At 48.5% G+C, this 18,745-nt stretch overlaps 1 protein-coding gene across 1 annotated transcript in view; it reads left to right on the top strand.

The window, feature by feature from the left end:
* The first annotated feature begins 16,925 nt into the window (after positions 1-16,925).
* Positions 16,926-18,745, top strand: part of GNAI3 (G protein subunit alpha i3) — a 49,223-nt gene continuing 47,403 nt past the window's right edge. Inside the window, exon 1 of the mRNA XM_077295247.1 lies at positions 16,926-17,339. Coding sequence (XP_077151362.1) covers positions 17,222-17,339 — 118 coding nt within the window. The 5' untranslated portion in view covers positions 16,926-17,221. The remainder of the gene's footprint in view (positions 17,340-18,745) is intronic.

Raw genomic sequence — 18,745 nt, 5'->3', positions numbered from 1 at the left:
GATTACTTACTGGTCCAGTGCAGGCGCTGGTAAGCCTGCAGCGCTGTCAGTCAGATCGCTGATCTGACAGAGTGCTGTGCAAACTGTCAGATCAGCGATCTGTGATGTCCCCCCCTGGGACAAAGTAAAAAAGTAAAAAAAAAAAAATCCACATGTGTAAAAAAAAAAAAAAAAAATCCTAAATAAAGAAAAAAATATATATATTATTCCCATAAATACATTTCTTTATCTAAATAAGAAAAAAACAATAAATGTACACATATTTAGTATCGCCGCGTCCGTAACGACCCAACCTATAAAACTGTCCCACTAGTTAGCCCCTTCAGTGAACACCGTAAGAAAAGAAAAAAAAAAAAAAGAGCCAAAAAACGCTTTATTATCATACCGCTGAACAAAAAGTGGAATAACACGCGATCAAAAAGATGGACATAAATAACCATGGTACCGCTGAAAACGCCATCTTGTCCCGCAAAAAACAAGCTGCCAAACAGCATCATAAGCAAAAAAATAAAAAAGTTATAGTCCTCAGAGTAAAGCGATGCCATAATAATTATTTTTTCTATAAAATAGCTTTTATCGTATAAAAGCACCAAAACATAAAAAAAATGATAAAAATGAGATATTGCTGTAATCACACTGACCCGACGAATAAAATTGCTTTATCAATTTTACCAAACATGGAACGGTATAAACGCCTCCCCCAAAAGAAATTCATGAATAGCTGGTTTTTGGTCATTCTGCCTCACAAAAATCGTAATAAAAAGCGATCAAAAAATGTCATGTGCCCGAAAATGTTACCAATAAAAACGTCAACTCGTCCCGCAGAAAACAAGACCTCACATGACTCTGTGGACCAAAATATGGAAAAATTATAGGTCTCAAAATGTGGAGACGCAAAAACTTTTTTGCTATAAAAAGTGTCTTTTAGTGTGTGACAGCTGCCAATCCTAAAAATCCGATATAAAAAACGCTATAAAAGTAAATTAAACCCCCCTTCATCACCCCTTTAGTTAGGGAAAAATAATAAAATTTAAAAGATGTATTTATTTCCATTTTCCCATTAGGATTAGGGCTAGGGTTAGGGTTAGGGCTAGGGTTAGGGCTAGGGTTAGGGCTAGGGTTAGGGTTAGGGCTAGGGTTAGGGCTAGGGTTGGGGCTAGGGTTAGGGTTGGGGCTAGGGTTGGGGCTAAAGTTAGGGTTAGGGTAGGGGCTAAAGTTAGGGTTAGGGTTGGGGCTAAAGTTAGGGTTAGGGTTTTTATTACATTTACGGTTGGGATTAGGGTTAGGGGTGTGTCAGGGTTAGGGGTGTGGTTAGGGTTATCGTTGGGATTAGGGTTAGGGGTGTGTTTGGATTAGGGTTTCAGGTAGAATTGGGGAGTTTCCACTGTTCAGGCACATCAGGGGCTCTCCAAACGCGACATGGCGTCCGATCTCAATTCCAGCCAATTCTGCGTTGAAAATGTAAAACAGTGCTCCTTCCCTTCCGAGCTCTCCTGGGCGCCCAAACAGGGGTTTGCCCCAACATATGGGGTATCAGCGTACTCGGGACAAATCGGACAACAACTTTTGGGGTCCAAGTTCTCTTGTTATCCTTGGGAAAATAAAAATTTGGGGGGCTAAAAATCATTTTTGTGGGAAAAAAAGATTTTTTATTTTCACGGCTCTGCGTTGTAAACTGTAGTGAAACACTTGGGGGTTCAAAGTTCTCACAACATATCTAGATAAGTACCTTGGGAGGTCTAGTTTCCAATATGGGGTCACTTGTGGGGGGTTTCTACTGTTTGGGTACATCAGGGGCTCTACAAATGCAACGTGACGCCTGCAGACCATTCCATCTAAGTCTGCATTCCAAATGGCGCTCCTTCCCTTCCGAGCTCTCCCATGCGCCCAAACAGTGGTTCCCCCCCACGTATGGGGTATCAGCGTACTCAGGACAAATTGGACAACAACTTTTGGGGTCCAATTTATCCTGTTACCTTTGTGAAAATACAAAACTGGGGGCTAAAAAATCATTTTTGTGAAAAAAAAATAATTTTTATTTTCACGGCTCTGCGTTATAAACTGTAGTGAAACACTTGGGGGTTCAAAGTTCTCACAACACATCTAGATAAGTTCCTTGGGAGGTCTAGTTTCCAATATGGGGTCACTTGTGGGGGGTTTCTACTGTTTGGGTACATCAGGGGCTCTGAAAATGCAACGTGACACCTGCAGACCAATCCATCTAAGTCTGCATTCCAAATGGCGCTCCTTCCCTTCCGAGCTCTGCCATGCGCCCAAACAGTGGTTCCCCCCCACATATGGGGTATCAGCGTACTCAAGACAAATTGGACAACAACTTGTGGGGTCCAATTTCTCCTGTTGCCCTTGGGAAAATACAAAACTGTGGGCTAATAAATCATTTTTGTGAAAAAAAAATAATTTTTATTTTCACGGCTCTACGTTATAAACTGTAGTGAAACACTTGGGGGTTCAAAGCTCTCAAAATACATCTAGATAAGTTCCTTAGGGGGTCTACTTTCCAAAATGGTGTCACTTGTGGAGGGTTTCAATGTTTAGGCACATCAGGGGCTCTCCAAACGCAACATGGCGTCCCATCTTAATTCCAGTCAATTTTGCTTTGAAAAGTAAAATGGCGCTCCTTCCCTTCCGAGCTCTGCTATGCACCCAAACAGTGGTTTACCCCCACATATGGCGTATCATCGTACTCAGGACAAATTGCACAACAACTTTTGTGGTCTAATTTCTTCTCTTACCCTTGGGAAAATAAAAAATTTGGGGCGAAAAGATCATTTTTGTGAAAAAATATGATTTTTTTATTTTTACGGCTCTGAATTATAAACTTCTGTGAAGCACTTGTTGGGTCAAAGTGCTCACCACACATCTAGATAAGTTCCTTAAGGGGTCTACTTTCCAAAATGGTGTCACTTGTTGGGGGTTTCAATGTTTAGGCACATCAGGGGCTCTCCAAACGCAACATGGCATCCCATCTCAATTCCAGTCAATTTTGCATTGAAAAGTCAAATGGCGCTCCTTTCCTTCCGAGCTCTGCCATGCGCCCAAACAATGGTTTACACCCACATATGGGGTATCAGCGTACTCAGGACAAATTGCACAACAATTTTTGGGGTCCAATTTCTTCTCTTACCCTTGGGAAAATAAATAACTTGGGGCAAAAAGATCATTTTTGCGAAAAAATATGATTTTTTATTTTTACGGCTCTGCATTATAAACTTCTGTGAAGCACTGGGTGGGTCAAAGTGCTCACCACACATCTAGATAAGTTCCTTAGGGGGTCTACTTTCCAAAATGGTGTTACTTGTGCGGGGTTTGAATGTTTACGCACATCAGGTGCTCTCCAAATGCAACATGGCGTCCCATCTCAATTCCAGTCAATTTTGCATTGAAAAGTAAAATGGCGCTCCTTTCCTTCCGAGCTCTGCCATGCGCCCAAACAGTGGTTTACCCCCACATATGGGGTACAAGCGTACTCAGGACAAATTGTACAACAAATTTTGGGGTCCATTTCTCCTGTTACCCTTGGTAAAATAAAACAAATTGGAGCTGAAATAAATTTTGTGTGAAAAAAAGTTAAATGTTCATTTTTATTTAAACATTCCAAAAATTCCTGTGAAACACCTGAAGGGTTAATAAACTTCTTGAATGTGGTTTTGAGCACCTTGAGGGGTGCAGTGTTTAGAATGGTCCAGAAGAAAATATAATGGGCACACTGTAGAGTTCAATGAAGAACTGCACCACCAATAAGACGGACACCTTATTCCTGGAGTCGACCGTGAGCTGTCCTTGGGGACTCTCCTCCTTATTTCCTTTTCTTCTATACCATTCCTCTTACTTAAGTGGGGTTTGAAAAAACCGTGCCAGGTCGAAACGTCACCCTACCTTATGGTCCGCAACCACTTGTTATCTATGTAAAAATCACTTGATGGTGCCTGTACACTTGAATAAAAACAAAAGAAAAATCTTCACATTTCCAAGACTTGAGTGCGGCTATTTTCTGTATATTTGTGTTTAGAATGGTGTCACACTTGGGTATTTTCTATCATATAGACTCCTCAAAATGACTTCAAATGAGACGTGGTCCCTAAAAAAAATGGTGTTGTAAAAATGAGAAATTGCTGGTCAACTTTTAACCCTTATGACTCCCTAACAAAAAAAAATTTTGGTTCCAAAATTGTGCTGATGTAAAGTAGACATGTGGTAAATGTTACTTATTAAGTATTTTGCGTGACATATCTCTGTGATTTAACCCATTCACCCCCGGAGCTTTTTCCGTTTTTTCGTTTTCGTTTTTCGCTCCCCTCCTTCCCAGAGCCATAACTTTTTTATTTTAACATGAATATGGCCATGTGAGGGCTTATTTTTTGCAGGACGAGATGTACTTTTGAACGACATCATTGGTTTTACCATGCCATGTAACAGAAAACGGGAAAAAAATTCCAAGTGTGATGAAATTGCAAAAAAAGTGCAATATCACACTTGTTTTTTGTTTGGCTTTTTTGCTAGGTTCACCAAATGCTAAAACTGACCTGCCATTATGATTATCCAGGTCATTATGAGTTTATAGACACCTAACATGTCTAGGTTATTTTTTATCTAAGTGGTGAAAAAAATTCCAAAGTTTGCTAAAAAAAAAAAAAAAAAAAGAAAAATTGCGCGATTTTCCGATACCCGTAGCGTCTCCAATTTTCGTGATCTGGGGTCAGTTGAGGGCTTATTTTTTGCGTGACGAGCTGACATTTTTAATGATACCATTTTGGTGCAGATACATTCTTTTGATCGCCCGTTATTGCATTTTAATGCAATGTTGCGGCGACCAAAAAAATGTAATTTTGGCGTTTTGATTTTTTTTTTCGCTACGGCATTTAGCGATCAGGTTAATCCTTTGTTTTTATTGATAGATCGGGCGATTCTGAACGCGGCGATACCAAATATGTGTATGTTTGATTTTTTTATTATTGTTTTATTTTGATTGGGGCGAAAGGGGGATGATTTGAACTTTTATATATTTTTTATTTTTTTTATATTTTTAAACATTTTTTTTTTTAATTTTGGCATGCTTCAATAGCCTCCATAGGAGGCTAGAAGCATGCACTACACGATCACCTCTGCTACATAGAGGTGAAGTACAGATCACCTCAATGTAGCAGAAAGGCAGGTGTACTTTGAACGCCGACCACAGGGTGGCGCTCAAAGCAATCGGCTATCAACAACCATAGAGGTCTCAAGGAGACCTCTGGTTGTTATGGCAATGCACCGATGACCCCCGATCATGTGACGGGGGTCAGCGGTGCGAGCGCTACCGCTAGTTAAATGCCACTGTCAGCGTTTGACGGCGGCATTTAACTAGTTAATGGGCGCGAGCGGATCGCGATTCCGCTCGCGCTCATTGCGCGCACATGTCAGCTGTACAAAACAGCTGACATGTCGCGGCTTTGAGGTGGGCTCACCGCCGGAGCCCACCTCAAAGCGGGGGATCTGCCAGCTGACGTACTATTCCGTCAGCTCGCAGAAAGGGGTTAAGGGCATTAAAATTCAAAGTTGGAAAATTGCGAAATTTTCAAAATTTTCGCCAAATTTCCATTTTTTTCACAAATAAACGCAAATTATATCGAATAAATTTTACCACTATCATGAAGTACAATATGTCACGAGAAAACAATGTTAGAATCGCCAAGATCCGTTGAAGCGTTCCAGAGTTATAACCTCATAAAGAGACAGTGGTCAGAATTGTAAAAATTGGCCCGGTCATTAACGTGCAAACCACCCTCGGGGCTTAAGGGGTTAATAAGTTTAAACCTTGTGTGCTCTAAAGAATCCATAGCCTTAGGGTACCGTCACACAGTACCATTTACATCGCTACGACGGAACGATCCGTGACGTCGCAGCGATCGTATGATTATCGCTCCAGCGTCGTAGACTGCGGTCACACTGTGCAATCACGGCGCTGGAGCGATGCCGAAGTCCCCGGGTAACCAGGGTAAACATCGGGTAACTAAGCGCAGGGCCGTGCTTAGTAACCCGATGTTTACCGTGGTTACCAGCGTAAAAGTAAAAAAAAAAAAAACCGTACATACTCACCATCTGATGCCCATCAGGTCCCTTGCCGTCTGCTTTCCTCTCTGACTGTCTGCCGGCCGGAAAGTGAGAGCAGATCACAGCGGTGACGTCGCCGCTGTGATCTGCTCTCACTGTACGGCCGGATTCAGTCAGAGCAGGAAGCAGACGGCAAGGGACCTGACGGGCATCAGATGGTGAGTATGTACGGTTTTTTTTTTTTTACTTTTACGCTGGTAACCACGGTAAACATCGGGTTACTAAGCGCGGCCCTGCGCTTAGTTACCCGATGTTTACCCTGGTTACCAGCGAACACATCGCTGGATCGCTGTCACACACAACGATCCAGCGATGTCAGCGGGTGATCAAGCGACGAAAGAAAGTTTGAAACGATGTGCTACGACGTACGATTCTCAGCAGGGTGCCTGATCGCAGTAGCGTGTCAGACACTGCGAGATCGTAACGATATCGCTACAACGTCACGAATCGTGCCGTCGTAGCGATAAAAATGCCACTGTGTGACGGTACCCTTAGAGTATGTGACCCTGCTAATTGACAGACAGTAGTAGTAGTATTTCCGGGACTGATCGGTGAGTGGTGGCAGTGTGTATGAGCGGGGTGCAGGGTCTGTGTCGGGGGTGATTTATGCTCCCATTGCAGCATAGGTCAGAGGTTGAATGCTGGACTGAGTGAGAGGAGATAGATTAACCCTTGCAGGTGCAATCCCAAGTCACGTGCTGAGAAACGGGTACGTGTCATTCAGTTTGTCTGATTTTTCTCTTTATAGGTATATTTTTGAGTAAAATGTAAATTTTTCTTTTATTCAATAAACTTCTTACAACTTGTCTCCGAATTTCCAAGCTATAAATTTTGTATTTTTTTTTCTGAAAATGAAAAATGGTCAAAATAAAAAAACAAAAACCCAGTGCTTTCAGACCTCAAATAATGCAAAGAAAACAAGTTCATAATCATTTAGAAACAACAATACTAATGTTTTAACTCAGGAAGAGTTCAGAAATCAATATTTGTGGAATAACCATGATTTTTAATCACAGCTTTCATGCGTCTTGGCATGCTTTCCATCAGTCTTCACACTGCTTTTGGCGCAAAGATTTAAGCAGTTCTGCCATGTTTGATGGCTTGTGACTATCCATCATCTTCTTGATTACATTCCAGAGGTTTTCAATGGGGTTCAAGTCTGGAGACTGGGCTGCTCATGACAGGGTTTTGATGTGGTGGTCTCCTAATTTTTACCAGAGCTGTATATACATACATTTATTGAAAGAAGTACAGTTGTGCTCAAACGTTTACATACCCCGGCAGAATTTTTGCTTTCTTGGCCTTTTTCAGAGAATATAAATAATAACACCAAAACTTTTTCTCGACTCATAGTTAGTGGTTGGGTGAAGCCATTTCTTGTCAAACTACTGTGTTTTCTCTTTTTAATTCATAATGACGACCCAAAACCTACAAATATCCTGATCAAAAGTTCACATACCTCATTTCTTAATACCGTGTATTGCCCCCTCTAATATTAATGACAGCTTAAAGTCTTTTGTGGTAGTTGGGGATGAGGTTCTTTATTTTCACAGATGGTAATGCTGCCAACTCCAGTTCCTGTAAATTCCTGGGCTGTCTAGCATGAACTGTGCCCTTGAGATCTCCCCAGAGTGGCTCAATGATATTGAGGTCAGGAGACTGAGATGGCCACTCCAGAACCTTCACTTTGTTCTGCTGTAGCCAATTACAGCTCGATTTGGCCTTGTGTTTTGGATTGCTGTCATGTTGGAACATCCAAGTAAGTCCCATGCGCAGCTTCAGGGCTGATGAGTGCAAATTTACCTCCAGTATTTGCTGATAATGTTCTGCATTCATCTTTCCTTCAACTTTGACCAAGTTTCCTGTGTCTTTGTAGCTCACACATCCCCAAGACATAAGGGATCCACCTCCGTGTTTTACAGTAGGAATGGTGTTCCTTTCATCATAGGCCTTGTTGACCTCTCCAAATGTAAGGTTTATGGTTGTGGCCAAAAAGTTCAATTTTGATCTCATCACTCCAAATTACCTTGTTCCAGACGTTTTGAGGCTTGTCTCTGTACTGTTTTGCGTATTGTAGGCGACATACCTTGTGGCATTTGCACAGTAATGGCTTTCTTCTGGCGACTTGACAATGTAGCCCATTTTTCTTCCATTTTTATTCCAGTGCCACATTATTGTGCATCTTGAAACAGCCACACAGCTAGTTTTCAGAGAGTCCTGTATTTCAGCTGATGTTATTATTTGTGGGTTTTTCTTTGCATCCCAAACAATTTTCCTGGCAGTTGTGGACGACATTTCTGTTAATCTACCTGACCGTGGTTTTGATTTTACAGAGCCCCTGATTTTCCATTTGCTAATCACAGTTTGAACGCTGCTGACTGGCATTATCAATTCCTTGGATATATTTTTGTATCCCTTTCCTGTTTTATACAGACCAACTACCTTTTCCCATAGATCCGTTGACAATTCTTTTGCATTTCCCTATGACTCACAATCCAGAAACGTCAGTGGCTGGATGAAAGATGCAAGAATCTGTCTGGATCCCAGAAACTCACTCGGCTTTTATACACACACACTGATTACAAGCAAACAGGTCACAGGTAAGGATGTTACCTTTAGTAACCATGCAAACCCATTTGTGTCAACTTCTGTGAATGTTATCAGGCCATAATCACCAGGGTATGTGAACTTTTGACAGCGTCGGACTGGAGCACCTTGGGCCCACCAGAGAAAATCATTCTTGGGGCCCACTATGTAGCTACATAGAAATACATTCAAGACCATCAATTGTGCGGTAAAACACGCTAATATCAGGGCATAATATAAGGTAGTACACATCTTAGTTATGTAGCAGGGGTTGGGGTAGCCCCTTCATAGAATATAAAGTAGCCCCCCTCATAGAATATAATGTAGCCTCTCACAGAATATAATGCAGCCCCATAGAATATAATGCAGATCCCTCATAGAATATAATGTAGCCTCCCTCACGGAAAATAATGCAGCCCCCCTCATAGGGTATAATACAGCACCCCAAAAATATAATGCAACCTCCTCATAAGGTATAATGCAGCCCCCCCCCCATAGAATATAATGTAGCTCCCTCATATGGCATAATGCAGCCCTCCACAGAATATACTGTAGCCCCCTCATAGGGCATAACGCAGCTCCCCTCATACAGTATGATGTAGCCACCTGAGAGAATAATGCAGCCCCCACATATAATATAATGCAGCCCCTCCACAGAATATAATGTAGCCCCCTCAGAGTATAATGCCAACCCCTCATAAGGCAGCCCCCCATAGAATATACTGTAGCCCCTCATAGGGCATAATACAGCTCCCCTCATATAGTATGATGTAACCCCCTCAGAGAATAACGCAGCCCCCACAGAATTATAATGTAGCCCCCTCATAGGGTATAATGCAGCCCCCCTGAATGGGTATAATGCAGCCCCCTCCACCATCATCATTATTCTCCCCTTCCACCATTGTACTCATTACCACCTCCATCATTGCCTCCTCCCCCACCACCATTGTCATTTCCACCACTACCATCTTTGTCCTTTACACCACAAGCATCATTGCTTTCTTCCCCACCATCATCATTGCCTCCCCCACCACCATCATCATCATTGCCCCCACCACCATCATCATTGCTTCCCCCACCACCATCATAATCATCATTGCCCCTACCACCATCATTGCCTCCAGCACCATCATCATTGCCCCACCACCATCATCATTGCCTCCAGCACCATCATCATTGCCCCCACCACCATCATCATTGCCTCCAGCACCATCATCATTGCTCCCACCACATCATCATTGCTTCCAGCACCATCATCATTGCCTCCAGCACCATCATCATCATTGCCTCCAGCACCATCATCAATGCCCCACCATCATCATTGCCTCCAGCACCATCATCATTGCCCCCACCACCATCATCATTGCCTCCAGCACCATCATCATTTCTCTCACCACCATCATCATTGCCCCCACCACCATCATCATGGCCTCCAGCACCATCATCATTGCCTCCAGCACCATCATCATTGCCCCCACCACCATCATCATGGCCTCCAGCACCATCATCATTGCCCCTACCACCATCATCATTGCCTCCAGCACCATCGTCATTGCTTCCCCCCACACACACAGCTGCACACACGGAGGCAGGCAGAGACGCACACACAGACGCACACACAGACACACACAGCCGCACACACGCAGGTACACACACACACACACAGGCACACACAGCCGCACACACACACATACACACAGCACCCACTCACCTCTCTGCACGTTCCCAGCAGCTGCAGCACATCCCGGCAACTTTCTGTCTGAAACAGCTGCGCTGAATGATGACGTCATCCAGCCGCGCTGATTCAGGCAGGAAGTGCCGGGCAGAAAGGAGGATGGCATGGATCCCTGCAGCTCCGCTCTGGTTCCAAGCTGCAGGGATCGCAATCAAGGATCGCCACCCTATAGGTGCCCACCTCCGGGGGGACCCCCCATTCAGCAACAGCGGCGGGCAGTGTTAGCCTCAGCATGCGGCTAACGCTGCCCGCCATTAAAGTCAAATGGTATTCACGCCTCTCCATGCCCATGGGGGTGTGGGGAAGTGTGAATATTCATTTCTCTTTAGCAGCAGGGGCAGGCTCCTGTCCATCTGCTGCTCTCTAGCACCAGGAGGGCCCCCCTTGACTCAGGGGCCCCATAGCAGCTGGGTGTGCCGCTGTTAGAGATACTCCACTGGCTGGGGGGCCCTGGAGCAGTGGGGGCCCTAGGCAGCTGCTGGCCAATATGCCAGCAGGTGTCAGTGCCTGGGCCCACCAAAGAATCCTCCGGTTCTCCGGTGGGCCAGTCCGACCCTGAATTTTAGGTTGTCATTATGATTTAAAAAGAGAAAACACAGTAGTTTGACAATAAATGGCTTCACTCAACCACTATCAATGAGTGGAGAAAAAGTTTTAGTGTTATCATAGTCTCTGAAAAAAGGCCAAGAAAGGAAAATTCTGCCCGGGTATGTAAACTTTTGAGCACAACTGTAAATGTGCTTCACATTGATGTATTGAACAGTGACTAATATGTCAAAATTTGACAAGAATGGAACCCCAGACAGTTTTTTCATTTACTTATTCGCCCCCCTATTGTTAGGATGTTCTTCAGGTTGCATCTGACAGCTGCACTGTAGGATCCAGCCCTAAACCTATGTTTATTTAATAGTCTGGTGCATTTTATCATCAAAACATAAGTTAATTATGTTTCTTGTGTAAAAAAAACTATGGTTAACCCAACCAAAGTAAATAAAATGATAAACCATTGTAATCATCTATTGGGAGTCTTTCAGAATTCTCAGGCCTCATTCAGACGTCTGGGAATCACATCTATGATGCCCATGCCACAGCCAATACCAGACATAAGGAGCAGTGGTGGAGAAACACTGATTGGCTCATGATAGGCTCATGTTCACACTGTGTTCTTGCCCTACATTTAGTGTGCACACCGGAGCAGCTCCCAACATCGACGCTATACTAGGCTTTTATTGCCATAAGAAGGCTAAAAAATGTATTTTTGGCTTCCATTTGACCGGTGTAGGTTACTGTACCGCAAAAAAAAAGAGAAGAAAGAAAAAGGTATGCTACAAAGGAGCAATAGAAATAGATGCAAAAGGCTGACAGCAACCACCAGAGGGTGCTATCTACTTTATTAACGTCCACAGGAGTTGGTCGCTCAGCTCCTCCACCTCCTCTTTCAGGAACTCCGGGACTTCTGGTCACGGTTCGCCGCGGCTTCAATCCTGGTAGCTAGGGGAGTCCTCGGCTTCCACCACACGCTCCGGGTCTGGGCTGCTCCCCATCTCGCCCTCCATATTCCTTCCTGCTTCCTCGTCTGGTTCCCGCTCTCTCCTGCGGGGGCGGAGCTTCTTCCTCTTTCTTCTCCCGCCATTTAGGATTAGGAGGCGGATCTCGCTGGCTGAGGGGCATGTCCTCAGGGTGCAAAAGTATCTGGACTGGGCTGCCATTATTTTTGTGCCCCACAGCTAGTCCCGGCACACGATGGCGCACTTTTCTTTTTCAGCGCTGCTCATGGCACTATAATGATGGCAGTTTTGGTGGCAATTCACAATTAACAGTCTCTCAGCACAACACAGTCTCCTAGGCGCACATGACCTGATTCTCAGGGTCGGTCCATCCTGTTCGTGACGCCAAAATGGAACGCCCACCAGGGCCGTGGGGTACTCAGTACCGGGTCCAGTATTCACAGGGGGATGTCATGGTGGCGGCAACCCGGTCCGTGGCCCTAGGCGCCCATGTTAAAGGGAATGTCTTTAAAGGGGTTTTAAATAAAGTTTGTGTTCGTGACGCCACCTGTGGTATTCGGTCAGTGGGGACCGACGCTGCTTTAAGGGGTCCTCTGGGGTGACGTTATGGCAGCTGAGATGATATAACTTCCCACAGGTGAAGTGTATCCCCTGGGCTCCCAGTGTATAGATGAGGATGGTGAGTGGTGCAGGAAAGAATGGAGGATATGGGTTTGCAGTCTCTTTACCTGGTTTACTGAAGACTTCAGGCAGCCACAGTCCAGGGTACCAGATCACAGGGCAGGCAGGGTCCGTCCGGCTTGGAAGTGAATTCAGAGTCTTCTTTACCAGGTGGAGTTAAAAGTCTTCCTCATAGCGCAGTGGTGTTGTAGTCCCTTACTGCCTATGGCTTCTGATAAGGCCCTCACAGTTCTCTCTGTACTCCACAAAGGTGGGACACAAACCCGTATGGCAGGTGACTAGAGCCTTTTTACAGGGTCTCTATCACGACCCGGGCTCTATGTGCCACTGTGCTTCCTGGGTATTAGGGCGGACAAGTGACATGTAATTCAGCTGTCCTGCCGGTTTCTGCTGAAAGTCTTAGAGTCCCTCACAAGCTCAGTCTTCCGGCTACAGGTAATCTGCGTTTCACAGGGAGATAGCTCATTCGCAGCTGTTCTCCCCAAATGTCACTCTCCTGGGCTTTGCTCTCCTGCACGCTCACTAAACAATATTCTTCCTTTTGTAATCTCTCTCTCCAGGAGCTGTAGCACTCTGGCTACACGACCCCCTTCAGTCCTTCCAACACTCAATGTCTGACTGCTCTCTTCTCTGTCCTCTGACAGACTGACTTATCCCCCGCCTCCCTCCGGACCAGAATGTATTTATAGGGGAGTTCACCCTAAACTAGGTTTAGAGCTCCCCCTTCTGGCCTGGAGTGTGAACATGTTGTGTGTATTGTGGTTACCTGATAAAAGAGATCCTTCATCGCATACAAGAGTGACATCACTCGCCCCGTGAGGAAAGCAATGCCACTGTGACGCCCAGGACCCTGGGGCATCACACTACAGCATTACAGAATTCTTTAGATAAGCCCCTGATGGCGGTGGCCGAAGCTTATATACGAAAAAGTAGGTGACAGATTCTCTTTAAATTGTCTCATTGACTCCAGTGGGAACAGTAGAAATATGTACATAGCCAGCTCCCCCTAGTGGAGGGAGCAATACAAATATGTAGCCAGTTCCCCCTAGTGGAGGGAGCACTAGAGCTATGTATGTAGCCAGCTCCCCCTAGTGGAGGGAGCACTAGTGCTATGTATGTAGCCAGCTCCCCCTAGTGGAGGGAGCAATACAAATATGTAGCCAGCTCTCCTAGTGGAGGGAGCACTAGAGCTATGTATGTAGCCAGCTCCCCCTAGTGGAGGGAGCACTAGTGCTATGTATGTAGCCAGCTCCCCCTAGTGGAGGGAGCACTAGTGCTATGTATGCGGCCAGCTCCCCCTAGTGGAGGGAGCACTAGTGCTATGTATGCGGCCAGCTCCCCCTAGTGGAGGGAGCACTAGTGCTATGTATGCAGCCAGCTCCCCATAGTGGAGGGAGCACCAATGCTATGTATGTGGCCAGCTCCCCCTAGTGGAGGGAGCACTAGTGCTGTGTATGTGGCCAGCTCCCCCTAGTGGAGGGAGCACTAGTGCTATGTATGCGGCCAGCTCTCCCTAGTGGAGGGAGCACTAGTGCTATGTATGTGGCCAGCTCCCCCTAGTGGAGGGAGCACTAGTGCTATGTATGCGGCCAGCTCCCCTCAGTGGAGGGAGCACTAGTGCTATGTATGCGGCCAGCTCCCCCTAGTGGAGGGAGCACTAGAGCTATGTATGCAGCCAGCTCCCCCTAGTGGAGGGAGCACTAGTGCTGTGTATGTGGCCAGCTCCCCCTAGTGGAGGGAGCACTAGTGCTATGTATGTGGCCAGCTCCCCCTAGTGGAGGGAGCACTAGTGCTATGTATGTGGCCAGCTCCCCCTAGTGGAGGGAGCACTAGTGCTGTGTATGCGGCCAGCTCCCCCTAGTGGAGGGAGCACTAGTGCTGTGTATGTGGCCAGCTCCCCCTAGTGGAGGGAGCACTAGTGCTATGTATGTGGCCAGCTCCCCCTAGTGGAGGGAGCACTAGTGCTGTGTATGTGGCCAGCTCCCCCTAGTGGAGGGAGCACTAGTGCTATGTATGCGGCCAGCTCCCCCTAGTGGAGGGAGCACTTGTGCTATGTATGCGGCCAGCTCCCCCTAGTGGAGGGAGCACTAGAGCTATGTATGTAGCCAGCTCCCCCTAGTGGAGGGAGCACTAGAGCTATGTATGCGGCCAGTCCCCCTAGTGGATGGAGCACTAGAGCTATGTATGTAGCCAGCTCCCCCTAGTGGAGGGAGCACTAGTGCTATGTATGTGGCCAGCTCCCCCTAGTGGAGGGAGCACTAGTGCTATGTATGTGGCCAGCTCCCCCTAGTGGAGGGAGCACTAGTGCTATGTATGTGGCCAGCTCCCCCTAGTGGAGGGAGCACTAGTGCTATGTATGTGGCCAGCTCCCCCTAGTGGAGGGAGCACTAGTGCTGTGTATGTGGCCAGCTCCCCCTAGTGGAGGGAGCACTAGAGCTATGTATGTAGCCAGCTCCCCCTAGTGGAGGGAGCACTAGAGCTATGTATGTAGCCAGCTCCCCCTAGTGGAGGGAGCACTAGTGCTATGTATGTGGCCAGCTCCCCCTAGTGGAGGGAGCACTAGTGCTATGTATGTGGCCAGCTCCCCCTAGTGGAGGGAGCACTAGTGCTATGTATGTGGCCAGCTCCCCCTAGTGGAGGGAGCACTAGAGCTATGTATGTAGCCAGCTCCCTCTAGTGGAGGGAGCACTAGTGCTATGTATGTGGCCAGCTCCCCCTAGTGGAGGGAGCACTAGAGCTATGTATGTAGCCAGCTCCCCTTAGTGGAGGGAGCACTAGTGCTATGTATGTGGCCAGCTCCCCCTAGTGGAGGGAGCACTAGTGCTATGTATGTGGCCTGCTCCCCCTAGTGGAGGGAGCACTAGTGCTATGTATGTGGCCAGCTCCCCCTAGTGGAGGGAGCACTAGAGCTATGTATGTAGCCAGCTCCCCCTAGTGGAGGGAGCACTAGTGCTATGTATGTGGCCAGCTCCCCCTAGTGGAGGGAGCACTAGTGCTATGTATGTGGCCAGCTCCCCCTAGTGGAGGGAGCACTAGTGCTATGTATGTGGCCAGCTCCCCCTAGTGGAGGGAGCACTAGAGCTATGTATGTAGCCAGCTCCCCCTAGTGGAGGGAGCACTAGAGCTATGTATGTAGCCAGCTCCCCCTAGTGGAGGGAGCACTAGTGCTATGTATGTGGCCAGCTCCCCCTAGTGGAGGGAGCACTAGTGCTATGTATGTGGCCAGCTCCCCCTAGTGGAGGGAGCACTAGTGCTATGTATGTGGCCTGCTCCCCCTAGTGGAGGGAGCACTAGTGCTATGTATGTGGCCAGCTCCCCCTAGTGGAGGGAGCACTAGTGCTATGTATGTAGCCAGCTCCCCCTAGTGGAGGGAGCACTAGAGCTGTGTATGTAGCCAGCTCCCCCTAGTGGAGGGAGCACTAGTGCTGTGTATGTGGCCAGCTCCCCCTAGTGGAGGGAGCACTAGTGCTATGTATGTGGCCAGCTCCCCCTAGTGGAGGGAGCACTAGAGCTATGTATGTAGCCAGCTCCCCCTAGTGGAGGGAGCACTAGTGCTATGTATGTAGCCAGCTCCCCCTAGTGGAGGGAGCACTAGTGCTGTGTATGCGGCCAGCTCCCCCTAGTGGAGGGAGCACTAGAGCTATGTATGTGGCCAGTCCCCCTAGTGGAGGGAGCACTAGTGCTATGTATGTGGCCAGTCCCCCTAGTGGAGGGAGCACTAGTGCTATGTATGCGGCCAGCTCCCCCTAGTGGAGGGAGCACCAGTGCTATGTATATGGCCAGTCCCCCTAGTGGAGGGAGCACTAGTGCTATGTATGCGGCCAGCTCCCCCTAGTGGAGGGAGCACTAGAGCTATGTATGCGGCCAGCCCCCCCTAGTGGAGGGAGCACTAGTGCTATGTATGCGGCCAGCTCCCCCTAGTGGAGGGAGCACCAGTGCTATGTATATGGCCAGTCCCCCTAGTGGAGGGAGCACTAGTGCTATGTATGTGGCCAGCTCCCCTTAGTGGAGGGAGCACTAGTGCTATGTATGTGGCCAGCTCCCCCTAGTGGAGGGAGCACTAGTGCTATGTATGTGGCCAGCTCCCCCTAGTGGAGGGAGCACTAGAGCTATGTATGTGGCCAGCTCCCCCTAGCGGCAGCAGCAGACAGCCCCTACTATTCCAGTCTATGGTCATTCTGTACAGGTATTACCAGGGGGCTCAGCTTGTACCATTATTTCTGTAGTGGATTTTGCTGGCACTTTTTGGCCCACTAGTGACAGTATTATTTATTGGCATCACTCAGCTGACATTGTCCTGTCCTCAGTTCTAAAGAATGCATTTTCACAATAGGCTGCTGCCGGACTACTCCTACTCTACTGCGGCTTTATTCCAACCATAAACATGGAAGCCGCCCAACGTTGCTGTCAGACGGCGACGTTTGTGTGCGGCCAGTGACTGAGCATGCGCGGTTTAGCTGTAGTTAGTTACTCAGGACCATCCTCCTGATAGCAGGCGGTAGTGACGCTGTGCAGCCACCGCCGGCAGAGGAAGCGGGGCGAGGCACGGAGCAGCGGTGACTATTCAGCCAGGGTCACACAGCCCGGGCCCGGCCTCACCATGGGCTGCACACTTAGTGCCGAGGATAAAGAGGCGGCGGAGAGGAGCAAGATGATAGACCGCAACCTCCGGGAGGACGGGGAGAAGGCGTCCAAGGAAGTGAAGCTGCTGCTGCTAGGTGAGGAGCCGGCATGTAATGGGGCTGCGGGGGCTGCATATGTCCACGTACCCAGCACAAGTTTTCACACCTCTTCGTGCTGTGGTCTCCCTTCTTCTTATGCGGCTATAGATTCAGACTGAAGGAAGAAAACCCAGAAAGGGGCACAAATAGGGAAGCAGGAAAGGAGCTGTATGTGATCATGAAACCTTCGGTTCCTCAATCCCAGGGCTGTAAAGCTGTCACCAGAGTAAGAGGTGGGGTTACACTGTGACAGCCTTACACTCCCATTTTCTCAGGTATCAAGCGGACTGGTCAGTTAGTCACCTGGAAAGCTTTCCAACACACCGCGGGAGTTCCCAGGGGTCTGAGCACTGGTGGCTGCTTTGCCGTCACTCTGGGGTCCATCTCCTCCCAGCCCATCTCGCCCTCACTCTGGGGTCCATCTCCTCCCAGCCCATCTTGCCCTCACTCTGGGGTCCATCTCCTCCCAGCCCATCTTGCCCTCATTCTGGGGTCCGTCTCCTCCCAGCCCATCTCGCCCTCACTCTGGGGTCCGTCTCCTCCCAGCCCATCTCGCCCTCACTCTGGGGTCCGTCTCCTCCCAGCCCATCTCGCCCTCACTCTGGGGTCCGTCTCCTCCCAGCCCATCTCGCCCTCACTCTGGGGTCCGTCTCCTCCCAGCCCATCTCGCCCTCACTCTGGGGTCCGTCTCCTCCCAGCCCATCTCGCCCTCACTCTGGGGTCCGTCTCCTCCCAGCCCATCTCGCTCTCACTCTGGGGTCCGTCTCCTCCCAGCCCATCTCGCTCTCACTCTGGGGTCCGTCTCCTCCCAGCCCATCTCGCTCTCACTCTGGGGTCCGTCTCCTCCCAGCCCATCTCGCTCTCACTCTGGGGTCCGTCTCCTCCCAGCCCATCTCGCTCTCACTCTGGGGTCCGTCTCCTCCCAGCCCATCTCGCTCTCACTCTGGGGGTCCGTCTCCTCCCAGCCCATCTCGCTCTCACTCTGGGGGTCCGTCTCCTCCCAGCCCATCTCGCTCTCACTCTGGGGGTCCGTCTCCTCCCAGCCCATCTCGCTCTCACTCTGGGGGTCCGTCTCCTCCCAGCCCATCTCGCTCTCACTCTGGGGGTCCGTCTCCTCCCAGCCCATCTCGCTCTCACTCTGGGGGTCCGTCTCCTCCCAGCCCATCTCGCTCTCACTCTGGGGGTCCGTCTCCTCCCAGCCCATCTCGCTCTCACTCTGGGGGTCCGTCTCCTCCCAGCCCATCTCGCTCTCACTCTGGGGGTCCGTCTCCTCCCAGCCCATCTCGCTCTCACTCTGGGGGTCCGTCTCCTCCCAGCCCATCTCGCTCTCACTCTGGGGGTCCGTCTCCTCCCAGCCCATCTCGCTCTCACTCTGGGGGTCCGTCTCCTCCCAGCCCATCTCG

Source organism: Ranitomeya variabilis, chromosome 3 (assembly GCF_051348905.1).
Source record: "Ranitomeya variabilis isolate aRanVar5 chromosome 3, aRanVar5.hap1, whole genome shotgun sequence".
NCBI classification, from domain to species: Eukaryota; Metazoa; Chordata; class Amphibia; order Anura; family Dendrobatidae; genus Ranitomeya; species Ranitomeya variabilis.
The sequence above is the reverse complement of the archived record's forward strand: the minus strand, read 5'-3'. Positions and strand labels throughout refer to the sequence as shown.